The sequence below is a fragment of the Entamoeba histolytica genome, genomic scaffold (assembly GCF_000208925.1).
Source record: "Entamoeba histolytica HM-1:IMSS scf_1104750517335 genomic scaffold, whole genome shotgun sequence".
NCBI lineage: Eukaryota > Evosea > Mastigamoebida > Endamoebidae > Entamoeba > Entamoeba histolytica.
In genome coordinates this window covers 1-27,758 of record NW_001914865.1, presented here as the reverse complement: position 1 = coordinate 27,758, position 27,758 = coordinate 1, and the positions used below count along the sequence as shown (strand labels likewise).

The window sequence follows — 27,758 nt, the reverse complement described above, 5'->3', positions numbered from 1 at the left end:
TAAAGAACCAATACAAATGAAAGCGAAAAATATGTTTAGCTTACAAGAAAAGAATCAGTGAGAGCCATATTAACATCTCAAAAATCTCTAGGATTGCTTCATTATGAAAGCAACAAGAAATACATTTAATTCTATTGTTATGACAAATTCAGTTGGATCTCTTTCTGACATAATCAATAATCAGAATAGAAATTCTACTTCTGAACTTGCTGTATCAGATTCACCATCACCTAGAATAAGTAAAACACCAGATTTAAATATTAGTTTTAGGAGAAGGGTAAATAGAAGACAAACATTAGCAGAATTTCTTTTTATTTCTAATTCACCTGAACCTGTAGAAGAAAATGTAATAAATTATAATACGTTATTACCTTCAGAGCGAACTATGTTTGGTGTTAATTCAATAACACCAGTAGTTCTTTGGGGAGCTCTTGAACATCACTCTAATATTCAATTAATTGATTGTAGATTTCCATATGAATTTGCTGGTGGTAGAATTCATGGAGCAATTAACATTTGGAATGAACAATTATTAAATGAACACTTTCCTGTTGCAAAAGATATGCCACAATCTTCTTCTATTCTCATATTTTATTGTGAGTATTCTGGAGAAAGAGGTCCTTCATTAGCTAAAAAGCTACATTCCATTGACAAAAATTCTTTAAATCCTTATTTAATATACAATGAAATTTATGTCATTGAAAATGGCTTTTTAAATGTTTTAAAAACTGTTCCTTGTCTTATTGAAGGTGTCCATATTGCTATGGATAATGTTAATTATTCTGAAGAAAAGGTTTATTATATTCGTCAAATAAAATCATCTTCAGGGTCTAAAACTCCAAGAAGTCCTTCTTCATTCTCTTCATCTTCTCGTTTACTTTCACGCTCATATTAATCAATTCAAAAAAAAAATCACTTAATATTCAACAACAAAAAAATAGTGATTATAATATACTTTCATGTACAATTTTCTTGTTTATTTATTGTTTGATCTAATAAACTTTATTAAAAAGTTCAACTTTCATAATAAATCAAACTAATATTCTTCATTTTTTTATTTATTAAATCTTAAAAAAATATTGAGAATTTTTTAAAAATGGAGGCATTCACAAAAGAACAAGAAAAATTCCTCATTAAGTTAGTAAGAGAGTGTGGTAGAAATGAAATAAAAGGAGAAAGAACTGGAGAATATAAAGAGGAAGCAGAAAAATTAGGACTTGACTGTAGTTGTGGTGGGTGTTTTGTTACTTATACATTACATGGTGATCTTAGAGGATGTATTGGATGTTTTTCACCTCATGGTCCTTTTTACCAAATTGTGAAGAAATATTGTAAATATGCTCTCCATGATGATCGATTTGATCCAATGACATTAAGTGAATTTGAACAAGTTGATATTGCTGTTAGTATGTTAACAGAACCAATTTATGTTAAAGACCCTTTAAAAGCAGTAATTCCAGGAGTGCATGGAATTATTGTAAGTAAAAGGAAATTAAATGGAACATATTTACCAGAAGTATGTACTGAAGAAAATTGGGACGTTAAAACATTTGTTACTCATTGTGCCCGATATAAGGCTGGTATTTATGGTGATGTTTTAAATGATCCTGAAGTAAAATGGCAGACATATAAAAGTATTGTTGCACATTCAAAGTGAAATTTTATATTAATGAATAATAAAAAATTTAATTAAAATATTTTCATTTCATCAATAACAGTAAATACTTCATCATGTTTCATAGGATTTATTTTACCTTTTACTTTAAGAATAAATTCTTTACCAATAAATTTGTTCATTTCTTTTTTAACATCGTCTTCATCTAAAACATTCATCTCATCAGCACTCATATTAAATAGTTTTCTAGCACATTCATCAAATATGATAGCCCATTGTTCAAATGATTCTTCTTCTTCATTATTTTCTAGTAAAACATTTACTTTATAATATAATTTTCCATTTCTTTTTCTATTACATTTATTACAATAGGAATATCCTTCTTCTTTCTTACTTCTACATGTTTCACATCCATAATATGTTAGATCATTTGTTTTAATTATTTTGATACGAGCTTTAATAATAAAGGTTGCAGGATGATTATTATTTCTCATTTTAACTTCATCACAATATTCTTTTAATCCTTTAATTCCAATAACTTCATTTGATTTTCTTAATTTTTTTGAGAGTTCATTAAATAAAATATGTGCACTATCTTTTTTAATATTAAGAAGAGATTCATAACGTTGTTGTGAATATAATAATTGAACATAATTTGGAATATCTGAATATTTATTAATAATTGTTATTTGACTTCCTTTTTTTAATTCACCAAAATAATTATCTCCATTTTTTGTTTTAATGACTTTACATTTTGTTATAAGAACAATACTATTAATATTAATCTTTTCATTTACTAGAGATACAAGAGTATTTGAAAATATTTGAATATTAATAGAATATTCACTTTCATCACCAATAATAATATCAGTTTTATCTTTATTTGTATTATTTAATGTAATATTATTAACATCTCCTTTTTCTAATACACATCCAATAAAATAAAAATCACTTGATAAATAATTTGTATTAATAATATCATGAATAGAATCAATTGTAGTAATAAGTGATGGAATTGGTATTTTTGCAAGTGCAATTGAAGTAGCACTGGTGACAATCCCTTCAAGATTGTTCATCATTCTTGTTTTAATTTTTTCTGAGGTTTCATTCATTTTTTTAATTCTTATTTTATTCATAACAATAGTTTGTTCTTCAATGATTGATGAATAGAATTTATCAACCATTGCATTGAAAAATGATACTTTAAATTCACTTCCTTCACTATCTTGAAGAATAACTGAAAAAATTTTACCTTCTTCATTTCCAAATTCATTAATTCTTGATTTATGTACTACATATCCTTTGATACAACATTTCATTGAATCTTGCTCTTTTAATAAATTAAATAAAATACTTTCGTCTTCATTTATTTGTTGTTTATCATCATCATCTTCTTCTTTTTCTAATTCATTTGTAATACTATGACGTTGAGCAGTTGGTAAAGTATTTTGAGAATTTTGGCTAATAGGTAAATGACTATTTTCTATTCCCAAATATTGGTTGACATCAATTGGACTTCCTATTAATTCATCAAAAATTTCTTCACCTAACAAATTACTTCGTAAATCATTAAGTAATAATTAACTTAATAAAACAAACACTCAAAATCTTTTACATCAATGTATTTCTTTTCAGCAATATAAACACAGCTTCTAATACACACTTTTTGATATTGATGTGCTTGATTGTTTTTTGGAAATTTAGCACGTGAAAAATATTCACCATCACTAATAATAATTTCAACTTCACTTTTTATTTCTTTAATTTGTACATTAACATCTCCACAATTACTTCCAGTTTTAATAATATCTTCAATACATCCTCCTGTTATACTCATTAAACTATCTTAGATTTTAAAGATCTATTTTGACTTTTTTTTCTTTTTTTCAAACAATTTTTTTAGTTTTGTTATTTCATTTTCTTTTCTGTTATTTTTGTTAAAAACCCTGATATTTCTTTAATTAGTTGAAAAGAACTTAAAATGCAAAATTTAAAGATGTTTATTTCAAAAGAAGGTTTACAATCTCTTCATAATTACTCTTTCAAAGGTGAAGACCATTCATTTTGTGCAAATCATATATTAGCTCCATTCATTTGGGAACCATTATTAAAGAACGTTATACCACGATGGTTAGCACCAAATATTTTAACAACAATTGGATTTATTTCAATGACAGTTGCGTGGATAATATTGGCTATTACTGTTCCAACAGGAACAGAACCAATTCATCCCGTAATATATCTCTTAACAATTATTTGTATTTTTATTTATCAAATAGCTGATAATGTTGATGGAAGACAAGCAAGAAGAACAAAAAATGCAACACCATTAGGAGAATTATTTGATCATGGAAATGACTCATTAATGATTGGAATATTTGCTCTTGTTGTTGTTTTAGCATTAAAAACAACAACTTTATTAACGTTATCAGTTTTATTAATGTTATATTTAATATTTTTCCTTTCTCATTGGGAGGAATATCATACTGGTGTTTTAATTCTTGGTCCATTATTAAATCCTACTGAATTACAATTAATGGTTATTGGAATGTTATTGGGAGAAACAATATATTCAGATATTATTACTATTTCAATTTTTGGATTCCAAGTAAATACTACTATTGCTTTTTGTGTAATTTTTGGAGCATTTGGAGCATTAGCTATGTATTCATATAATGTATATGCTTTTATTAAAGAAACTAAAAAATGTTCTTTTAAAGATTCTTTAAAGAGATTATTCCCTTTTATGCAATTCTTTTTATTAACAGGTGTTTTATTCTTATTAACTGATGAAGTATTTATTAGAAATAATTTCCATTCTATTGTTGCAATTACTATTCTTCTTAATGCATTTATAACTCAAAGAATTATTTTAAATAGAATTTGTAAAGAAGAAGTTGATTCATATTATTATATCAATATTATTTATGCCATTTATGTCTTTTTAATGATTTGTAATGTTCAAAAAGATTTAATTACATTTATTATGTTATTAATTTCTATTGGTCAAGAAGCATTATTTGCTATTATTGTGTCTCTAACTATGTCAAAAGAAATTGGTATTAATGTTTGGACTGTAAAACAATGGGCAGAATAAATAGAATTAAGTATTAAAATTAATCAAAGTTCTTTATTTACTTCTTCTAATTTCATTTGTTTTATTTTTAAATTTGATGTTAGAAATTTCTTATTGAAATATTTCTATTCTTTTAAATTTATTCCGTTTTTATTTTTGATTAAAATAATAATTATAGATTTTCTTCAAGAAATTAGTCATATTTAAGTCTCTTAAAAGTTCACTTGATTAATCATTCAAATGTACTTTATTATATTCTGTTTCTATATTCATCATGTTTTTTCTACTTCTGGGATTGATATTCATATATTTAATGTTGGACAAGCAGATTCACAACTAATTGTTTTCCCTTCTGGTTATTCTATTCTTATTGATGCTGGTGAAACTGCTCCTTCATCAATGAATTGTAAAAAAATTGCAGATTGGGTTTTTGAAATTCTTGGAAGTTATCATATAAATGTTGGAGTAGTAACTCATCTTCACGATGACCATATTGGTACTGCTTTTAAGAATGGATTTTGGTATCTATTAGAAAAAAGTGGAATTATTTTTGATAAATTTATAGATAGAGATTCTGGAATAATTAAAAACGGTCTTGCTATTTGTGATGATGTTGAAGATATTAACTGGCACGTCATTGGATCATATGGTGATACAGCAATTAAATGGGCTTGTTATGCTTCTAATACTCAATTAAAGACTCAAATAATGAAAATAAGAGAAGTTGCTAAACCATGTAGTAACCAAATTAATCCTCCAGACAAAGATGCGTTAGTACAAATTATTGTTTCTGATGGGTTAGGAGTCTTAGAAGATGGAAAACCAATATCTCAAGATTTTCATAACTCTACTAGAAAACCAAGTGAAAATGATTATTCAATTGCTTTACGTATTAAATATGGTGATTTTGTTTATTCAACTGCAGGTGATTTAGATGGGTATTATTTTCGTGATAGTAATATTTATCATGACATAGAAACTCCTTACAAAGATGTGGTTGGGGTAGTTGATGTATATCACGTTAACCATCATGGTTCTGAACATTCAAATAATCTAGACTATCTTCAAGCTCTTCAACCAACAGTTGCTGTTATTTCATGTGGACAAAATAATAGATATTCTCATCCAGCTCAAACAAGTATGGAGCATATTACTACATATTCTGAAAAAGTATTCTTGACAAATGACTGTAATCCAGAGGTAACTAATAACTTTATAGAACAAGTTGTAATTGTAAATGATAAGATTCTAATTCATTATCCAAAAAATGGTGAAAAATTTTATGTTTCAGATAGTACAGAAACATTCAAGATAGCTTTTGCTGTAAAGAAGAATAAACCAACACCTGCTGTATGCAAACTTTGATTAGAGTGATTAACTTATAATAATTAAGTAATTATCTGACTGACATGGTTTTTAGTTATTTTTTATTCAACTAATATAAGAAGAATAATTAGGTTATGAAATAAACAAGCTATAACAAAAAAGTTTGTATATTAAAACTCCCTGAAAGAAACTCCAAAAGAAGAAATTGAAATAAAAAGGTAGAAAGTCTTAATCATAACTTAAAAAAAAATAAAGACTTATAACAAAAATGATAGATAATACTTTTTCAAAAAGCATTGTTGTATTTTAAGGCACAATATTTTGTCTAATTTTCATGTCTAATAACACAAATTTATTTTTATTAAGTAGATTATTATCAATTCTAACATATATGTTCAAATTAAGTCACTTTTGATTTAATATATGGCTTAAATGAATGTTTAGTGTTCTAAAATATAAACTAAACATAAAAGATTATCCTATACTTAGGTGTACCACATATTTCAATTCAATAATTCAATAAATTTTTATACAATTCAAAAAAAAAAACACAAAAACAGAAACAATCCATTCAATGTTTATTTATCAACTTTTAGAATTACAAATGAACAAGTAAGATCATCTGCAACAACCATCATTGCTCCTGAATTATTTAATGCATTACAATAAACTGGGGAACTAAATAATGTGACTAATTTTTGATTAAACTTAAATTGATACCCATCAACTACTTCATGTCCTCGACAAATTAATTCTAATTCATTTCGTTCCATAAATTCAATACAAACATCTTCTCCATAATAATGAGACATTCCCCTAACGGTGTTTGGTTTCCATCCAAACATTGATCCAGGATCTGACCACAATAAATCACAAACCATTCCTCCACATGGTATTTGTAAAGGTCTGGAAATTGTTTGTATTTGACTCAATAATTTTAAGTCAGGTGAAATACCACCATGAACGCATAATATTTTTTTATTTATTAATGCTAAAATTGGTAAATAAGCAAAAGTAGCATTAAATCGTTTCCAAACACTTTCGTCATATCTACGAATACCTACCTTTTAATGTCTTTATATCTAAATATTAATATAAACAACAAACATTCATCATAAAACCCAAAAACTCGGTTAATTTCTTCACATTCATGATTTCCTCTAATAATAAAAAATTGTTGGGGATAACGTGCTTTTAGTGCATAAACAAGGCACAGCACTTCTATACTGTGACACCCTCTATCAACAAAGTCTCCAAGAAATAAAAATTTTTCTTCAGTATAATTTACTGCTTTTAAGAATCGAATTAAATCAGTAAATTGTCCATGTAAATCTCCAATTATATTAATTGGTGCTTTTAATTCCATTAGTGTTTCGTCTTTACTTACTTCTTCTTGGAAGACATCGCAAAGTTGCATAATTTCATCTTTTGTTACAATAATATTTTCTGAAAATGAATTAATAACGTTCATTAGTCTTGAAATAATATCATCTAAATGTGTTGTGTCCATAAGATTAGTTAGAAATTTTATAAATTTAAGATATTATTTTTGTAGTTTCATTTTATTAAAGTAAAGTAAAAATAATTAATAAAAATAATAATGGTATTGATTTAATTATCTTCAAATGTTTTAGAATGAGATAAGTCAAATGGATTATTTTTATTCACTGTGGATGGACGAATTAATGACTCTCTTTGGGAGGCATTTGATCGAGGAACAAATTGGTTTGTTATACTATCATTTAATCCAATGCTTTCTTCAGGCTTTTCATGAGAAGATGAAATATTAGATTTAACAACAGGAAGTTTTGGAAGTGGTCTTGAAGTACCTTGTTGTGGTTGAAGTCTTTGTGTAGAGACAACAGAAGCAGTGGTAGACAATGGCGACTTAGAGATATTTCTTTTGGGGAGAGGTGGTCTAGGTCTAGAAGTAGTGTTACTAACCAAAACAGGTGTTGTATTTGAACATATAGAATCTAGTTGAGGACCAGGAGATTTTCTATCACTAGGTACTATGTTTACATTTATAAATATTGGTGATTGTGGTTTTTCACTTGGAGTAGCACATGGTGATAGTTCAGTTGAAGGTGAACTAGAATGTGGACTTTCCTTCGACCCCTCTTTGTTTTCTCTTTCTTCTTTCATTTTTCTTATGATTTCTTCTCTTCTTTCACTACCTTTTCTCATAAAATCACATTTTCTTGGTGAACAACAATGGAGTGTTTCTTCTCCTTTTTCCCATCCACTTCTTTCAGAACTAGGACTATTGTTAGAACTTCCTGGAGTAAAAGATTTATTAACTTCATTAGTTAAAATAACTTTATCTTCTGATTCTATAAATTTGTTTCTTACACGTGGAGAGAGTGATGAACTTCTTTCAGTTTTTCTTTCAAATGAGTCATTTCTGTCTATTAGTTGTGGATCATTAGAATTATTAACCTCTGTTAATTTAAATCGTCCTATTGCTGATTTATGTGTTTTAACAATTTCCTCTTCTTTTTCATCAATTTCTTCATCTCCTTCAACAACAGCAGCACATAGTAATTCATCTGAAATAATTGAACCATTTCTATTCTTACCAATTTTTAATCTACTTCCTTTTGAATGTTTTAAAGTCATTGTATTAATCTTCTTAAATGGACATTTTGTTGGGTTCTTCACAAGGTCTAAATGAGAATTTTTATGATTTAATAATTTATTTACTGCATTGGGTTCATTTATTGCTTGTTTAATGTCTTCAATATGTTTAATTCTCACTTCTTCATCCATAATAGGAGTTAATGAATAATTTCTAATCATTTCAATAAAAGTAACTGATGGGATTTCAATTGGAGGTAGTGTAGGGAATTTTAGAATTAATAATTTAAATATTTCTTTTGCAACAGATTCATCAACCAACTCAAGGAATAGAAATTGTGCATAAGAAAGTATATGATCAATTTTTGATGGATTTGGTAATAGCCATTGACTAAATAATTCTAAAATAACTTTCACTAATCCACGTAAAGAAGATGAGATATTTGAATATAATTTAAATAACAAGTCTTGTTGTTCTTTAATTCCTAATTGAGTGAAATTATTAATTAATTCTAAATCATTAATAGGTAATAATGGGATATTTAAAGTATAAAAATACATATAAAAAATACCAACTAATGTAGGAGATGGTAAAGTGTCATAACGAATAAAAACTCCACTTTCTATCTTTTCTGATTGAATCATTGCATCTTCCAACGACATATTTTCAAAGAAATGGTCTTCAAAAAAATCATTTTTAAAATACATTGCTTTAATAATTTCTATTAGTACTTTTGGTGAATGATATGATGAATTTTGAATTACAAATTCTGGACTAATTCCAAATAATTGATATTTATTAAATTTAACATGGTTGATATGAAGATGGAATATTAATTGTTGAATAACTTCTTTGTCTGCATCAAACAAAAGTTCATTATTTGTAAATGGTGTTGACATTCCTCCTTCATTAGAAATTCCTTTTTCTATAATTTCAAATGGATATTCATATTTAATACGTAATAATACTCTTGGCTGTTGTATAAACATTAATACTTTTACAAAGTCTAATGGAAAACAATATTGAAACACTTTTTCTTTATATAATAATATGAATTGATCAACAATCATTAAAGTGCATTGTTCTGGTAATGTATGACCAGTTCCATCACACATTTTTATTTCAAATTTTTTATAATTCCAAAAAGAATTAAATCTAATTTCATCAATGTCTAAGTTACTAAAGTATAATGAAAGAGAAGATATATTAATAAGATATAACATATCATCTCTTTTCCAATTATATTCTTGAAGACTATATTGAATAGATAAAAATCCTTCAACAGTAAAGTCATGAGAAATTTTCAAAGGAATAAATGGGAATGAATTTAAAATATATGTATGAAATATTGGATATTGTTGAATTAAAGGAACAGTATTATCTATTGGTATTTGACAATTAGCTAATGACCCATTATATTCAAAAATACAATTAACATATTTTACTTCACTTAATACAGTAGCAAAACTAATTGTTTTAAATGTATGTTCAAAAAATACTTCGTCAATAATTTTATTAGGAGGATAACAATAATTAGGTTGATTTTCAAAGAAGAAGAAAAATATTTTTTTATTTTGATAATTAAACTCTTTACCATTAATATCATTTAAAATTCTTCCTAATGTTAAACGTTCTTTTAATGGTAAGAATCTTCTTATTTTAATTTGATTAGGTAATACTACTGATATAGACAAATGTCCATCTGGGATTTCTTCTTGTGTAAATACTTCTTGTGTAACACAATCAGATACTTCAAGTTGTTTAGAAATATTATATTGCAAAGAATCACTACCAGGCTTTTTTTCAACAAATTCTCCATGTTGTATTTTATCAATAATATATGTTTGATATTCTTCAGATTTTAATATTTTACTTCCATATGAAAGTTGTTGAATTCTATTTATTGTAACAACAATATCACTAAGTTTTCTACATTTAGCAAAATTAATTGTGGAATCAGATGTAATTGTTTTATTACCATCATTAGTAAATAATAAATCACTCAATATTAATCCTAAAAATGGTACCATTGCTGCTGTACAATTGTCTTCAGCAACTCTTAAACTTTTCCAATTTCCTTCCATATTAGCTACTTTTCTTACGGTTTCAAATTTCTCTTGAACATCATTACTTACTGCTTTAAATGTTCGTTTTAATCGATGTAAAGCTGAAGTTTCAAATAATGTTACAATACAAACAACAATAAAGAAATTATTAAGTTGAAGACAATAATATGCAATAAGGTCTAATCGTTCCACAATTAATGAACGTTTTTGTAAGTCATTTTGTCCTAATATTAATTCAGTTAAACAATTTTGAAAAGCATTATAAAAATTAGTCATTTCTATAATATTAAAACATTCATTCTTTGTTGTATTTGAAGTTGACTTAAAAAACTCTACAAGTTTAATTTTTCTAAAAAGTTCAGAGGTAAATAAAGTAATTTGTTTAGCAAATTCTAATGGTGGAAAATCCATTAATTTTGGTTCTCTTTTTAATTTAAAAACATTATGTAATGAAGGTGTAATTGGTTGTACTGTATCACTAACACTTTGAATTAACACAAGACTATTTCCAGTTAATATTCTTTCCATAACATCAGTAATAAGAAGAACTTGTTTTTTCATACCATATCTTTTCATTAAATCTAAAAATTGATTTGTTTGTTCTACAATAGGCATTGATTTATCAATACTCATTTGCCAAGTATTTTCAACCCAATATTTAATTGCATTAATAATTCTTGCTTTAATCTTTTGTGATAATATTCCATCATTACAACAACATTTTTCAAATCTATCTTGAAGCATTGAAAGCATTGTGTTAGTTGTTGTAAAAGAAGAATGAGTCCAAATAAAAGCTCTCATAATATCACTATCTTCTGTACAAACACAATTAATAAGAGAGTCAATACATCCACTCATCACAGCATTATTTTCTCTAATAACATTTTCTTGGAAATATTTCATAAAGAGTGTATCTTCATATTCACCAGGAAAATAAATTAATTTATTTTCATTTTTTTTTACTTTAATCATTTGGTTTTGATTTTCATTACTTTTATCAATACTAACTAATGTAGAACTTCCATTTTCTTCAGGCTGAAGAACAAATGTAGGGCATTGATGATTTCTACTTATTTCAAGTGTTCGGCTAATTTCAGTTTGAATTCGTTGTGATGTAAGAAAACTTTTCCCATTTTTTAAAAACTTAAATAATATCCCATTTTCATTGTTTTTCGATGGATTACTATTATTTCTATTTGTGCCAACAAATAACTTACTTGTGATAGACTGGAGCAAATGGCTTGAGTGAATTTCTTTCATATAAAACACTATAAAATAACAATTTTTTTTTATTTTTTTTCTTTTCTATTCTTTTAATTTTTTATTATATTTTATTATTTCTTTCTTCTTTTCCTTTGTATTGAAAATAAAAAAAAAAAATTTTTTCTTTTTTTTTATTGAAAAGGTTTGAAGAATCTTTTCTAATGTAGGATATATAACAAATGGTTATTACAATGATTATTGAGTAATGGTGTTGTGTGTTGTAAAGAAAAAAAAAACATAGAATTTCATTATCAGATAAATGAATATCAATATCATTCAATTGAATAATGGTATAATAGTAAATGAAATACAATGAAAATGGAATAAGAAAGAGAAAGAAAAACAAAGAAAAACACAGATAAAAACAAAGAAGAAGAAAATAACACACTTCAAAATCTAATCAAGAAATGGAAGAAAAGATTAACGAATAACAAATGAAGGAAATAGAAGAAGAACAAAACAACTGGAATGAAATGAATGAAAAACAAAAGACATAATTAGAAAGGAAAATGAGAAACAGAAAATACAAAAGAAACAATCTAATTTTAATGAATGAAAAATGAAAGATACACGAAGAAATATAGAAATAAAATGTAAAACAAATAAAATCGAAAGAAGAAAGAATGAAAAATAAAATAATTAAGTGTTATCAAAGTCTCTGAGTTAAATGAGAGAAATGATGAATGAAAAGAAGAAGATTAACCAAAACTCTGAATATCAACAAATTGCAAATAAAATTAAGAAAAACAGAAAGAACAAGAGAAGAAATAAACAATACACAAAAGAAAAAGAGACACAAAAACAAATAATAACAAACCAACAAGTTGTAATAACAATTTAATAACAAAGAAAATACAAAGAAATAGAGAAGAATAACATGTGTGATAAGCATGGAAAGAATAAAGAGAATACGAAAAGTAAGAAGATGAATAAAACTAGAATATGAAAAAGATAGAATGATAAATAGAAGAAATGAAGCAAATACAGAATAACAAAAAGAAGAGATAATAATTCAACAAGAAACAAAACAACGAAATAGAATAATAAATGATATAAATGAATGAAAATAATAGAGCAATAAAAATACATAAGAAATAAGATAAGAAGCAAATATAATAAAAGTGACAAACAATAATGCAAATAATCCAAATGCAAATAATCATAAAATGAGACATACAATACAGAATGATAGAATAACGAATGAACGATATAATCGAAAACAAGTAGAATATAAAACAAATATGAAACAACAAAATTGAAATAAGTGAAGAAATAATGAAGAATATTTTAATACAACAACAATCAAACAAAGAAAATTACACCCAATAAAGAATAAAATCAAAGAAAAGAAACAAATGAATTAATAACCAAAAATAATAAATGAGTTATAACTCGATTGTTATTATTCCATTCTCATTCTTATATTATTATTCTTTTGTATATATTATCCTTGTCTGTTTCTTTCATATATCATAATATAGTTTTATTTGCATTTATTTTCTTCGTTCTTTAATCATAATTTCTCTTCACTCTTTTTATATTTCTTTAACTCTATCATTTATTGATTAAATTTTTTATCTTATTTGTTTTTCAGTCATTACCTTTACTTGTAATTATATTTTAATTTTAGACATTCTTCATTTATTTTATTTATTCATATAGTGATATTGATTAAAACATCTACCCTCATTATATATATGATTATATTTAATTGATAATGTGTTATTTATAATGGGTAATAGACTGATTAAGATTGGTATTTCATTGGTAATGATTATAACTACACTCTTGACAATATGTTTTTAAGTATATTTCTTGTTATAAAATTATTTTGATATAACTTTCATTATATTGTTGTATTTCAAAAAAAGAGACAAGAAAATAAAATATGATAAGATAGAACCAACAATAAATTCAATAAATGAGTTAGTAAAAACAGGAAATATTAAATTTACTAATGAATTAGAAAAATGAAATTAACACCACAAAATAGTTAAAGACATTAAAATTAAAAAATATGAAAAGCATCAAGAAACATTGTATCTATCATAACCAAACATACACATTTCAATTAATTGATTACAAAAAAATAGATTTAATCTCTTCAAAATAAGAAACAAAGATAATAAATAAAATAACTCTATCAATTCTTACTTAATTACATTTTATTAAAAAATTGTATCATTTTTAATAATTATTTCATTTCCTTTACTCATAAAAATAATTCATTATTTATAGTAGATATATAACTAAATATAACATTAGGGTTAATGCCACGTAATACAAAAATAAACTATTATAACTAATCATATATATTAAAAATTAAAACCATAATTCTATCATTTTATTTTTTATACTCAATAAAAGAAAAATTAAAAGATAAAAAATGAAGTGATGATCCTTTATTTAAGTGATTAACCATGATAATCATCTTTCGGGTCTGATTAAATTTTTTTCTTTTTTTTAGAATTCCACAAAAAATATCCAAAAGAATGAAAAATGAACTTAAAAAAGAAACAAATCATAATAGCTATGTCTGAAGAAGGTAAGAAACCTCACAAATGCAGGTTTGTTTTTTTTTCTTTTTGAATTAATTTATTGTATAATAAAATAATGTTATTAGACATCTTGGTTGTGATAAAACATACGTTTCTTTGAGATATCTTCGTGCCCATGAAGCAAAAGAGCATTTAAACTGTCCTCCTGAGTGTAAATTATGTGAAGAACATCGAAGTAGAAGAAGGACAAGAAAGAATCATGAAGAAGAAGTTTGTTAGATAATTTTTAATGAAAAGAAAAGGGAAAACGACAGAACAACTAAACAATAAATTAGGATATTCCAATTTTAATAGAATTACCAAGTAGTTTATGCATTAGACTAATGGATGAAAATGATAAAATTACAAATAGTAGTAATGTTTGTTACGTATTTTAATATATAAATTAATTGATAATAAAGAATAATTACGTGTAGTTAATTCCATTACCAAGAACTCCAAGTGCAAGAAAAGTTATACAAGACTTCCTTAAAACTGCAGAAGATGATGAAGTAAAAGAATTAGCAGTATCTTTTTATACATTATTTTGTCATACAGTTGGACCATTTTTATTATATGAAATAGAAAAGAAACAATACGCACAAGTTTTGGAAAAAGTTAATTCTATTGATGAAGTTGGTGATTATTATGGAGCTGAACATTTATTAAGACTAGTTGCTAAATTACCTCAAATTTGTTATGAAATACATTTTGATAAAATGGATGAGTTAAAAGTCTTTTTAGAACAATTGGCTCATTTCATGGAAGAGAATGCTTCAATACTCTTTATTGATAAATATTTCAGAATCAACCCCAATCAAAAAACAATCGAATAAAATTTTTTTGTTTTTTGGTTTAATTCAATTTTTGTGAATTACTGATTCTTTTGTATTATTTTTTAAATTTTATTAATAATATATTAATAATATATTATTAATTTGTTATAATAATTCATGGGATATCTATTTCTATAAATAGTATATTTATATAATAATAAAATAGGTTAGAATAAACTAAATATTCAGGAAAATCAACGACAAAAAAATTTAGATCAAAAAAAAAAAGAAAAATTTGCAAAACATGATTTATTTTTATATCATTATAGGAAGAATTAATGGATTTGAAAAAGAGAAATGCTAACATATAAAAAAGAGTCTCAAAGTGGGTAAAAACCGAAAAAAAAAAACAAAAAAAAAATAGAATCTCAAACTTAAAAAACAACACAAAGAAATATGGCTGAATCAAAAAGAATTTCAATTTCTGATTCGTTCTCTGTTGACTTTAATGGAATTTCTGCAAGTGAAATCACTTCAGATGCATCATATATACCCAATCATTATAATGTTATTCGATCGCAATTTAAAACAATTCCACAATGTCCATTGCAACCACCACCTGATCTTAAAACATATCGCGAAATTAGAGAAAAGAAAACAGGACGTTCTATTGGAACAGATAAAGCAGGTTCATCATTATTTTCTGGATCAATAATTTCAGATATAACTAATGTTACTGCTAACTCAATTCAAATGCAAGAAAAAATGGAATCAATGCAAATAGAATTTCCATTAGAATTTAATGGTAAAAGTCATTCACCAAAAGTTGATGAAAAGTATTTAATTTATTCACAAAGAGAGTTAGAAGATCTTAAAAGAATTGTATTATTAATGTTAGACCATTGTCCGCAAACATTTAATCTTTTATTTGATTCAAAAACTGCATCAAGTACGAGTAGAGGTATTTTAGCTATGACAGCATCAACTCAAACAACAATAAATTTTATTCAAAAAATAATGAATTTGGAATTTGAAGAAAATGCAGGTACTGATAAATTAATGAGAGAAAATTGTCCAACAAATTTATTATGTAAGTCTTTATTTGAAGCAATTATTCCTGAAGTTTTTGTTGATAAAGTTAAAGAATTCTTTACTGAATTTGTAAGTTTAAAATCATCTTTTGAGATTGATGATTTATTTGTTGAAAACGATGATGAGATTGAATCTAATTTCGAACTTCTTCAAAGTTGGACTGAAAAATATGTTAAAATAGTTACTGATTTTTTCCCATCACTTCCACTTACTATCTTCCAGATTTGTAATGTTTACAGAGAATTAATTATTAAACATTTACCTAATCTTCCTAAAGGTGAAGCTGATGTTATGACTGTTACTTTCCTCACTCAAAATTGTTTTATGTCTATTACTGAAAATCCTGAAAAGTTTCATATTAAAGGATTAAAGAAAGGTTCTCATATTGTTGAACGTAATTTTACAATTCTAACAAATGTATTAAAAACATTGTTTGCAGGAAAAAAATTTAGTAATAAAAGACATGGATATATGGCACCATTAAATCCTTTTATTGATTCATCATTTAGCAGATTACGTGTTGCTGCATTAAAAAATTTAAAAGCATCAAGTTTAACAATTACAACATTAAAAGAAAGTCAATTAATGGATGCTCGTGCTATTTCATCTGTTCATAGAGAGTTTTCAGAAAAAGCAAATACATTAATGAATGGTTTTCAAGGACATTTAAGACTATTATTTTTAGAAAATATGTTAGATTTAGGAAGTTATGAACGAAAATGTAATCATTTAAATGCATTTGATCTTGAACAAGTTAAATTATTCAGAAAGGAAATTACCAAACAAAAATTAGATTGTTATTTTATTATGAAAGGAACAGTAATTTGTGAAAAGAAAAAAGATAAAAATGATGTTATTCTTTATGATAAAGTTGATAAGAAAAATGCTACTGTATGTGCATGTTTTATTACTGAAGATTTCTTAACATTTATTGATTTAAAAGGAAATATATTTGTTAAAAGAGTATTTAATAGACAAATTAATTCAATTCAAGTTATTGAAGGTGCAGAACAACATATTACAATTGATGCCGTTAAACAAACTCTCTTTATTAATGGGGATAACAACAATCTGTTTATTGTTTATTTAATGAGAGCATTTGCTCATGGATATTATAGAAAACCAACATTCTCTCTAAAAGCACCATATGTAGTTACTACTCGTATTTTACCTTATCCATTAAATTATAAAAGTCAGTCTGGAGGATTCCTTGGAGTATATAAAGCAAATTGTGCATCATTTGGAGTTAAAATGAATAATGGATTAGTTTTTGATATTGCAAATGATATTAGATTACAAACACCAGGAGAAGAAAGAACGCTTGACCTTAGTAAATATTATAATGATGACTATAATAACACTAAAGAAGATTGCTTATTAGATACTGATATGCAACCCATTTTTTGCTCTCTTACTCATAACCATTTCTTTAAAAAAATTGTAATACAAGATACTAATCTTAGGAGATGTTATTCTCAATTAAAAGATATTCTTGCTACAAACACTACTATTGAATCACTTGCTTTAATTAATGTTTCATTAGGTTCTAAGTGGGCTGATGTTTTTGAAGGATATAATTATAATCCAAAACATCCATTATTAGAGTTAGATGTGTCATCAAATCAAATGGATTCTAAAGGAATTGCTGCCATTGGAGCTGTTATAAGATGTTATAGACTAGAGTCAATAAATTTAGCTAACGTATTAACACATAGTAGTACTGTTTCTGCTTTTCTTGATGACTTAAGAAAAATTAAAACAAGTATTCCATTACGTTCATTAAATATTTCTGGTGCTCAAATGTATTATACACAAACTGAGTTTCTTGTTTCATTAATTAATGGAATGTTACCATCATTAACAGAATTAATTATGAAAGACTGTGAAGTACCTAAAGAAACAAGTTTAATAAAATGTGTTTGTGCATTAAAGAAAGTTGTTAAATTAGATATTACTGGATTAAACTTCAATCAAGAATTAATTCAACATTGTGTTGATAACCTTGGAAGCAAATTAGATCAAATCACTAACCTTTCTTTAGAAAAGGCTGTTATTGATAAAACAACATTAAGAAAATTCATTGAAGAAATTCCAGCAAAATCAGTTTCATTAGACTTAAGTGAGTCATCACTTACAACAGAAATTATGACATCATTCTCTCATATGTTTGCTGGATTAACTTCTATTAAAACCATTAATGTTTCATATACAGACATTGGAGATGAAGGAATTATTTCCCTTTGTGAAGCATTAACACAAAATACTGTTGTTGAAGAATTAGATATTTCTGGTTCATTTGGTAGGACAACAAAGAAACAAAGTGATACATCAACAGAAGTTGTCAAAGCGATTTGTAATTTGTTAGTTTCAGGATGTCCATTAAAAATTTTAAGGATGGCTGGAGGTAAAAAAGAGTCTCAAAAATTAGGAATTAATATTGTCCCAATTTTTGATACCCTTGTCAGTCAAAGTCAATTAGAAGTACTTGATGTTAGTGGACATAATTTTGGAAATAAAGGTGCATTTTCATTATCAAATATGATTCGTAGTAATTCTAAATTAAACGAACTTAATTGGGATGAAAATAATGTTGGAGTCTCTGGAATGAGATCTGTTGCTTTGAAACTAAAACATAACATTACCCTTCTTAATTTCCAAATCCCAGTTATGGATTGTGGTTCCTTAACTGGAAGGGATTTGTTAGAAGCTCGTAATATCATCAACGATATGCTTATTTCTTCTAATTAAAAATTATTTTTAATTAATGAAACTATACTATTTAATAATATTTTAATAACAAAAATATATTTCAAAAAATAATTTTATTTGTTAAAAATATTTTATTTCAATTAACAATATTTCGTTCATCAATTAACTCTAATTCTGAAAGAATTAATGAGTCTTTGATTCTTGGTTCTATTACTAAAGAATCAACAATATGATACTCTCCTTCTGAACATGTCACTGGCATTGAATAAAAAAGACCTGTATCAATTCCATATTCTCCATTACTAGAAACTCCCATACTAACCATAATTCCTGGCTTAGTTCCATAAATCCAATCTTTAATGTGTTGACAAATTGCATGAGCAGCAGATCCAGCAGAACTTGCTTTTCTTGTACTGATTACTTCTTCACCACGACATCTAACTTTTTCAGTAAAAGCATCAAAATCTTCAATACAATTAGCTAATGGTTTAATCCCATTTTGGTCAGCAAGATATGAATATGAAAGGTCTGGTTGCATTGTATTAGAGTGATTTCCCCAAACAATAATATTATGAACAAATTCAGGTTGACACCCAACTTCATTAGCAACAAACGCAGTTGCTCTATTTTGGTCTAAACGTGTTAGTGCAGTTATGTGCTCAGGTGGAATACCTGATGTTTTACAAATAACATAGGCATTAGTGTTTGCAGGATTAGCAACAACAACCACACGAACATCTTTATTTGAATAAGTTCCAAGTGCTTTTCCATTCATTTCCATTACTTTTTTATTTACATTAATTAAATCACTACGTTGCATTCCAGGTTTTCGTGGAACACCTGCAACAATAATTGCAACATCAACATTACTAAAAGCAAGTGCAATTTCTGTAGTAGAAATAATTCCTTTTAGTTTTGGCAAACAACAATCAGTTAATTCCATTGATAATCCTTTTAATGCCATATCATTTAGATCATACAAATGAAGAATAACATCACAATCAAATAAAAATCCCCTTCCAATGAGAAAACATAAATTATATCCAATTTGACCAGCAGCCCCAGTAATTAAAACATGTAATGGTTCAGTTCTATTGACTTTTTCCCAAGGAATTGGTTGTTGCATTGAACGATGATAATTTCTAGTTTATTTACTTTTTAATTTAAAAAAGAAAAAATTTTAGTTTTCAATAATATCTTATAAAAACAAAAAAAAATTAATTATTTTATTAAACTATAATTAAATAAAAAAAATATTATAACAAATTTAGCTCTAATAACAAAACTCTAAAGAAAAAAAAAAAATAACTAGAAGTAGAATTCAAATTTGTTTTTTATCTCCCATCACCATTGTCAAGAGTAACTTTACCGTTCTTGACATTTTCAAAGATAACTTCAGCAGTTTGTAAGAAACAGTTATCCACATTAGTGGCATCACGTGCAGATGCCTCTAAGAATAATAATCCATTTTCTTTAGCAAATGCCTCACCTTCTTCTTTGGTGACTTGTCTATCAGGAAGATCACATTTATTACCAACAAGCATAATAGTGGTATTTGGATTACTGTATTTTCTACATTCTTCTAACCAAATTGGAATTTTTTCAAATGACTCTTTTCTTGAAATATCATACACTAATAAAGCACCAGATGCTCCTCTATAATAACTTCTAGTGATAGATCTAAACTTTTCTGATCCTGCAGTATCCCATATTTGAAGTTTTACTGACTGACCTTGAATTGGAATAGTTTTTGTTCCAAATTCAACACCAATAGTCAAGTCATGAATTGGTTGGAATCTTTTATCTTGGAATTGAAGAAGAAGACATGACTTTCCTACTGCAACTTCTCCAACAATAACATATTTAAATACATATTGATATTGTGACTCAGCTGGTTTATTTGAATCAATTACAGGAATTACCTTTGGGTTTTGTGCATTTTGTGTTTGTTCACTTTTTCCACAACACTGAATGGTAAATATTCTTGATTGATTCAAAAGTAATGTGTTAACAAACAGACATCTTTAACTTATTTTTGAGTTCATTTTTTATTTTAAGATGTTTGGTACTTACTATTAAGTTCTTTGTATCATCATTACAAAGACATATAATTTAGTCCATATGGACAGTGTCAGTTATTATTACATTTCATGTTTAAATAACAGCAATTTAATTAAATGAAAAAAAAGAGTAAATAAAATGAACAAAAATCAAACTAAAAAGAGTGAAGAATAGAAAAGTCTTAGAAAAAAAAAAGAAAAATAAAAAAAAAAGAAGAAAAAAAACAATTTAAGTTTAAAAACAAAAAAATGAGTGATGCATTTCCTATTTTATGTGAAAATTGTTTACCCAAAGAAAAGTATATTAAAATGACAAGAGCAAGAATGGGAGAAGCATGTAAATTATGTGATAGACCATTTGATGTTTATAAGTGGAGAATGGAAGAATCAAATTCAATTAATAAAACATATGTTTGTTTGAATTGTGCACGAATTAAAAATATGTGTCAATGTTGTTTAAAAGATATTGAATATAATATTCCTTATTATGTACGAGATGCAGCATTAGCCCAAGTGAATGGAAGTATTTTCCAAACAACAAGTTTAAATGAAGCAAATAAAGAATGGTTAATAGAAGTTTCTCAAAAGAAATATGAAACTACAGGACAGAGTGAATATGATAAAGTTGATACTAATAAAGTTATAGAGAAATTAGAAAAGAAATTTAGTTATGTATCAAATATTCCTGATATAGCAAAAAAGACACAACCATTAATAGAAAAACATGAACTAAAAGAACAGTCTCAACTAAAGAAAGCTTATATAGCTAAAAAACCTAAAAAACCACAAAGTTTCTTAAAATGAATTATTAAATAAATAACTTGAACATATAAATGAATTAAAAAAAAATCTATTTGTTTAAAAATTCAATCAATTTTTATCATTCAATTCTAAATCAACTACTTTTAATAGTTCTAAATTAGTTGCTGTTGTTAATCGTAATTTTTCAATTCTTGATTTGCATAAATTAGCTAGCTTTTCAAGCATTTCAATTAATGAAGCATCTTTTGATCCTGAAAAATAGGAATAATGAACTTTACATAAGAAACTTGCAATTGTAACACTCATTAATATTCGTTTGTCTTTTTCTAACCAATCAACAACCCATCTTAAGAGAAGAATAGCATTACTCGTTGGTAACATTAATAGTGTTTGTTGTAAGTTTGATGGAGAAATTTTACCAACTAGTTTTAATAAATGGTCACTTGGAGATAATCCACATAATAAAATATTTGGTTCAGGTGGTTGTGGTTTATCTCCAACAGGATTGAGATTCCATTGTGCTAACTCTTCTTCATATCCTTTCATAGAAAAATCTTCTTTTGTAACTAAATCCAATACTGCCATTAAATCTTCTGCATCTTTAATTGTTTCTATTGTTTTTCTGGATGCCTCATTAGTATCTAATCTATCAGGAGCATTTCTATCAACAAAATCTAATTGCTTTAATTCTTCATCATTAAAATGTTGTGTGAGTTGTTTGTTTTCTTCTTCTTCAACAAAAATTTGTTCTTTTGAACGCATCCAAACAATAAATGAATGATCAGCTGATGATGAAACAATATAATCACCAAAAGTAGAACATCCTATTGAAAGAATTCCAGCGTTATGTTCTTTGAATGTTTTGATTTGAATTTGTTTATCAGCATCCCAATATCTTAATGACTTATCTCTTGAAACAGAAAAGAAATAATGTGTTCTTGGAATACAAGCAATTCCAGTAATTAAACCTTCATGTCCTTTAAATGTTTTAATACATTCACCATATTGTAACCCCCATACTTTTATTGATTTATCAGCACTTCCAGTAATAATTATATTATTATCATCACTAATGTCTAGTGCAGTAACAGGTAAATTATGACCATATAATGATAAATAAAATTGCATTGTTGGTAATTTATACACTTTTACTGTATTATCCATCAGAGCAACAGCAAGAACTTGTCTTGACACAATTAAATTAAGAATTGAGTCATCCATTTCCCATTCATTTTCTTTAGTCAACGTAACACATTTCTTTCCATCTTCATCAGTAAGAACATCTACCATCCAAAGTCTTACTTGTTTGTCTTTTCCCCCACTTACTAATCCAATCATATCTCCTCCTTTCCATGGTTTAATAACAGTAATTTCTCCAGAGTGAGCAGTCATTGATCCAATAACAACAGATGCAGCTGTATCAATGATTTCAATTGAACCACCAACAGTACCAATGGCAATAAACCTTCCTCCAGGTAAGAATGTTGCTGTATTTGCTCTTCCACAATCAATACTTCCTAAATTAGTTCCATTTGGATTCCACATAGAACAATTCCCATCTCCAATACATGCAACTTTCATATCATCATCAGAAACTAACACTACTCGTGCGTCTGGTCTATAATGATCTTGAAGAGGTGCAGGATTCCATTCTTTATATCTATACTCTTTAAATCCATTTGTAATAGCTACAACCATTAGTCCATCATCTCCAACACAAATAGATTTTATTGCAGTATTCAATTTCATCGCATGTCTTAATGTAACATAATCAGTTAATAAAAATTCTCCATCTTCAAGTCTTTTTTTTCTTTTCTTTGATTGAAGTCGTTCATTTGATGTTATAATTTCTGCATATCCTAAAGTTCCATTATTCACACGCATTCCAAGAATTTTTCCTTTCTTTGTAAATTCTTCTACATCTCCTCCGATAGCAAGTACTCCTTCCCCTTTAATTTCCAAAATATCGTCCTCATTATCAACACGTTGTAAAACACGTAATTTACCATCAATTGTCGATGTTAACAAAATATTATCTTCTAATTCAATAATTGCTTTAATAGCTGCACGATGTCCAACTATTGTTTGTCTACATTGTTGAATTTCTAAATCCCACACTTTAACTAATCCATCATCTCCAACAGAAACAACAAATCCTGGAATAAATAATGCACCTTGAATCATATTAAGATGTCCTCTAAAACGACAAACTCCTTCTTCTCTAACAATGTCCCAAACTACAATTTCTGGTTCATTTGCAACAGATAATACCATCTCTCCATTTTCACTAAACTCAAGAATTCTAACTCCTGTACGATGTCCACTGAATGTAACAAGTAATTCTCCATCTAAACATGAAAAGATATTAACTTTTCCATCTACAGTTCCTGCAGCAATGTGATTTCTTTCATCATCTACAGCAATTACAGATATTTCTTCATCACAAATATATTTACGTTCAATAGTGTTTGTTCTTGTATTTAATAATATGACTGTTTTATTTCGTACAACCAATATTTGTTTACTATTGAAATAAAGAATATTGGCAGTTGAAATAGCCCCACCACGAGCATCAACTTTGTAGTCCAAATAAGTTTTGACCATCAATTCTCATTTTTAAATTCTTTTAGGGTTTTCCAATGAAAAATATTATTTGTGAAAAACAAAATATTTCAATTTTTCTTTTCTTTTTGTTTTTAACTCATTTTGAAAATAATATTTTTTTCCATTCTTTTCTTTATTAACATATTCATAAAGATAACAACAATACAAGAATAGTCATTCGTCATTTTAATAGTTACTAATTATTTGTTTTGCAAAGACATTGAAAATTCAAAAGAGACATATTTTTGATTCTTAAAAGAATATAAATAAGTCTATTAAATGCAAAAGTAACATTTCTTTCATTAAAAATAATTTCAATACTCCAAATAATGATTAATTAAATGAATTATAACAATACAACAATTCATGTTTATTTGATAAAAACTTAGCAATGTTAAAATAAGTAAATTTTTGTAAAATTCTATTCATAATAGTGTTTATAATATTGACGAACAACAAATATTGTATTTATTTGATGAGTAAAATGAAATATGATATTGAATAAAACAGAGATGGCAACAAAAAAAATCAAATAATTGAAAAAAAGAAGAGAAAGATATAAAAGAATAAAAAGAAAGTAAGAAGTAGAATATGATGATAAAAGAATAAAAATAAAAATAAAGAAGATAAAAAGAAGATAAAAATAATAAATCACAAAGATGTAATAAAAGAAGAAATAAAAAGTGTATTTTTATTGTAAAAATTAGAAATATTCAATAAAAAGTGTCTAATTTAATGATGTAAAATGATTAACAATATTTTATTGATGAAAAATATTTTATTCGTTTTATGTTTATTATTTATATGTATAATTTAAACATGACGTTTATTATATATTCAATCATATGTGTTATGTTATTATAACATATAATAAGTAATAAAATATAAATGAAAATGATATTAATATATAACATAGAATATAAAAACAAAAGAATAATAAGAATAAATGATAAATAAATATAGAAATGATAGTCAATGATATAATAATAAAATCAAAATATAAAAGATAAAATTAATATTAATATAAATCAAAAGAGAATAAATATAAAATGAAAATAGATATAAATGATAATAATATAAAAGATGAATAAGATGAATAAACAAATACATCTAGATAGAAAAGAATAACAATAAGAAAATCTAAATAATATAAACATCAAAATAATAAAATAAGAATAATATAATAATATATAGATAAACAGATGATATAAATAATATAAAAATAAGCTACATAAATAAATATAAATAACCAAAACATCTATTTCATTAATATTTCATACAAATGAATATAAATGAATATAAAATATAAACATACATATATACAGATTTTATATTTATCATATTTTTTATTTTTTATGAATAAAATATAATAAATGGAATATTCTATAGATGCAAATTATTTTGCATCTTTTTCATTTTTTTTTTGGTTTATTTATACGCATTATTTCTTTGCTTAATTTCGTGCCTATGAAGTATCATTTCCTTTGTTTTAGTTAGTTTCAACAACTATAAAATTAAATTAATCTTCGTTTAAGTTATTGTTTGATTTGTTCTTTTGTTTTTAATGTTTATTAAAACAAATCATTCTTTATATTGATGTTTTAAGAAGAATATAACACATTAATTATGTTTCTTCTTCAATAACCACAAACACTTATCAATCACTTTTCTTGACAAAACCAATCTATATTCATTATATAACTTTCATAATTAAATATATTTCAATATTGTTACTTGACACTTCAATATTATTAATTATTAATAAGTGATAATTCATAGTAATAAATAATTATTCTCATACCATATTAAATATTGATAAATAATACCACAATCATAATCATTAATTCATAATAATCATTAATAATATATTAATAACAATTAATTAATATTGAATGAATAATATCTCACAACATACATCACCATAATCAAATATTATTTGATATTTCATTATTTGATTTTATATTAATGTTTGTGTGTTGTTGCTGATTTTCATTATTCATTTCTCATTCATTTTCATTTAATAAAATAGAAGAATAAAAATAATGAAAGAAGATAAATAAAATAAGAATAAAATAAGATAAAATCAATGATATTGTTATTATATTATTATGTTATTTTAGTTTTGATTTTATATTTATTATTTTATTTTTATCTTTTATAATCATCATTCATTTCTTCTTTTTGTCAATTCCTCTTTTCTAAACATCACTAATTTATTCTATTTCTATTTCATTCTATTTTCTATATTCTTGTTGTTATTTTATTTAGTTCATCTTTTATCATTTGTCGTTTCTTGTTTATTCTTGTTTGTTGTATATTTTATTATTATTCTTTATTTATTTTATGTTGTGTTTATTCTTATTTATCTTTCTTATTATGTTTTGTTTATTATTGTTTAAATAGAAAATAAGAATGAATAAAGAATAAGAAATAAAGAAATATGTTGATGTATTTTATCATTTCTTTATTTGTTTCTTATTCTTATTTTTATTATCTTATTCATTTTATTCATAATGAATTAATTCAATGAAATAATACAAATAAATTGTTTATTTATTTTATTTCTCTTTCATTCTTATTTCTTTTCTTATTGATTAAAAACACCCTCATTGGGTGTGAAAATTTCAAATGAAATAAAATAAATCAACATTGAATTATGTCCATTTTTAATTCACCATTTCATTCATTGGCAGATGAATGAAATGGCTGTTCATATTCTTCATTGATTTGTTTTTATTCTTTTTTATTTCATTTTCAATTAAACAAGATTGAATCATTTCATTTCAATTACTATGATTCGTGTTGGTGTGAAACTGTTTGGATATTCTTTTCCACAAAGTGCATTTGATATTCCTTTATATGAAAATACATCTTGTTGATAACAATATGATTGTGTTTTATAATTTTCTTTAAAAACACGACTATCACTTCCATATCCACATCCAAATTTAAACAAACAATCACATGATTGTTTATATAAATAAAATGCATATTGTGGATATTCAATATCAAATTTCTTCATTCCTTTTATTCTTCAATTTGATTCTAATGAAAATACAAATGCATATGGATCATATATACAATCATCAACTTCATCAATTTTAGAATTAACATATCCTCCAAATTTATTTCCTTCTTCATCTTCAATAATAATTATTATATGTTCTTTATTCATTATTCTTTGATCAAATACTGATTTATTAACATTCCAATCATCTTTATCTGAATCAAATAGTATATTTCCTACTTTTCTATTTGTCCATTCTTCTATTTGTTTAATATAAGCCTCTTCCA

At 25.4% G+C, this 27,758-nt stretch overlaps 13 protein-coding genes across 13 annotated transcripts, besides 1 other annotated feature; 7 read left to right on the top strand and 6 right to left on the bottom strand.

The window, feature by feature from the left end:
• Positions 1-103: 103 nt before the first annotated feature.
• Positions 104-895, top strand: EHI_067950 (rodhanase-like domain containing protein; the record flags this gene model as incomplete). Its single annotated transcript, XM_651683.1, has 1 exon — positions 104-895. One exon carries the CDS (start codon positions 104-106, stop codon positions 893-895), a length of 792 nt encoding a protein of 263 aa, XP_656775.1.
• Positions 896-1,096: 201 nt separating this feature from the next.
• On the top strand, positions 1,097-1,664 carry EHI_067940 (uncharacterized protein; the record flags this gene model as incomplete). The annotated part of the gene is made up of 1 exon (XM_651684.2): positions 1,097-1,664. The coding sequence occupies one exon, from the start codon at positions 1,097-1,099 to the stop codon at positions 1,655-1,657; it is 561 nt and encodes a 186-aa protein (XP_656776.1). The 3' UTR covers positions 1,658-1,664.
• A 25-nt stretch (positions 1,665-1,689) lies between these two features.
• Positions 1,690-3,452, bottom strand: EHI_067930 (replication factor A, putative; the record flags this gene model as incomplete). Its single annotated transcript, XM_651685.1, has 2 exons — positions 1,690-3,161; positions 3,215-3,452. 2 exons carry the CDS (start codon positions 3,450-3,452, stop codon positions 1,690-1,692), a joined length of 1,710 nt encoding a protein of 569 aa, XP_656777.1.
• Positions 3,453-3,596: 144 nt separating this feature from the next.
• EHI_067920 (CDP-alcohol phosphatidyltransferase family protein) lies at positions 3,597-4,712 on the top strand (the record flags this gene model as incomplete). Its single annotated transcript, XM_651686.2, has 1 exon — positions 3,597-4,712. One exon carries the CDS (start codon positions 3,597-3,599, stop codon positions 4,710-4,712), a length of 1,116 nt encoding a protein of 371 aa, XP_656778.2.
• A 219-nt stretch (positions 4,713-4,931) lies between these two features.
• EHI_067910 (competence protein ComEC, putative) lies at positions 4,932-6,056 on the top strand (the record flags this gene model as incomplete). Its single annotated transcript, XM_651687.1, has 1 exon — positions 4,932-6,056. One exon carries the CDS (start codon positions 4,932-4,934, stop codon positions 6,054-6,056), a length of 1,125 nt encoding a protein of 374 aa, XP_656779.1.
• Positions 6,057-6,595: 539 nt separating this feature from the next.
• Positions 6,596-7,527, bottom strand: EHI_067900 (serine/threonine protein phosphatase PP1, putative; the record flags this gene model as incomplete). The annotated part of the gene is made up of 2 exons (XM_651688.1): positions 6,596-7,077; positions 7,125-7,527. The coding sequence occupies 2 exons, from the start codon at positions 7,525-7,527 to the stop codon at positions 6,596-6,598; spliced, it is 885 nt and encodes a 294-aa protein (XP_656780.1).
• A 101-nt stretch (positions 7,528-7,628) lies between these two features.
• Positions 7,629-11,921, bottom strand: EHI_067890 (Ras guanine nucleotide exchange factor, putative; the record flags this gene model as incomplete). The annotated part of the gene is made up of 1 exon (XM_651689.1): positions 7,629-11,921. The coding sequence occupies one exon, from the start codon at positions 11,919-11,921 to the stop codon at positions 7,629-7,631; it is 4,293 nt and encodes a 1,430-aa protein (XP_656781.1).
• Positions 11,922-12,596: 675 nt separating this feature from the next.
• Positions 12,597-12,972: a repeat region.
• Positions 12,973-14,456: 1,484 nt separating this feature from the next.
• Positions 14,457-15,297, top strand: EHI_067880 (uncharacterized protein; the record flags this gene model as incomplete). Its single annotated transcript, XM_651691.1, has 4 exons — positions 14,457-14,491; positions 14,548-14,692; positions 14,758-14,841; positions 14,899-15,297. The coding sequence occupies 4 exons, from the start codon at positions 14,457-14,459 to the stop codon at positions 15,295-15,297; spliced, it is 663 nt and encodes a 220-aa protein (XP_656783.1).
• Positions 15,298-15,693: 396 nt separating this feature from the next.
• On the top strand, positions 15,694-19,077 carry EHI_067870 (uncharacterized protein; the record flags this gene model as incomplete). The annotated part of the gene is made up of 1 exon (XM_651692.1): positions 15,694-19,077. The coding sequence occupies one exon, from the start codon at positions 15,694-15,696 to the stop codon at positions 19,075-19,077; it is 3,384 nt and encodes a 1,127-aa protein (XP_656784.1).
• A 97-nt stretch (positions 19,078-19,174) lies between these two features.
• On the bottom strand, positions 19,175-20,164 carry EHI_067860 (malate dehydrogenase, putative; the record flags this gene model as incomplete). Its single annotated transcript, XM_651693.1, has 1 exon — positions 19,175-20,164. The coding sequence occupies one exon, from the start codon at positions 20,162-20,164 to the stop codon at positions 19,175-19,177; it is 990 nt and encodes a 329-aa protein (XP_656785.1).
• A 176-nt stretch (positions 20,165-20,340) lies between these two features.
• On the bottom strand, positions 20,341-21,145 carry EHI_067850 (Rab family GTPase; the record flags this gene model as incomplete). Its single annotated transcript, XM_651694.2, has 2 exons — positions 20,341-21,060; positions 21,138-21,145. The coding sequence occupies 2 exons, from the start codon at positions 21,143-21,145 to the stop codon at positions 20,373-20,375; spliced, it is 696 nt and encodes a 231-aa protein (XP_656786.1). The 3' UTR covers positions 20,341-20,372.
• A 202-nt stretch (positions 21,146-21,347) lies between these two features.
• Positions 21,348-21,902, top strand: EHI_067840 (cell cycle control protein cwf5, putative; the record flags this gene model as incomplete). The annotated part of the gene is made up of 1 exon (XM_651695.1): positions 21,348-21,902. The coding sequence occupies one exon, from the start codon at positions 21,348-21,350 to the stop codon at positions 21,900-21,902; it is 555 nt and encodes a 184-aa protein (XP_656787.1).
• A 66-nt stretch (positions 21,903-21,968) lies between these two features.
• On the bottom strand, positions 21,969-24,464 carry EHI_067830 (WD domain containing protein; the record flags this gene model as incomplete). The annotated part of the gene is made up of 1 exon (XM_651696.1): positions 21,969-24,464. The coding sequence occupies one exon, from the start codon at positions 24,462-24,464 to the stop codon at positions 21,969-21,971; it is 2,496 nt and encodes an 831-aa protein (XP_656788.1).
• Positions 24,465-27,758: the final 3,294 nt, after the last annotated feature.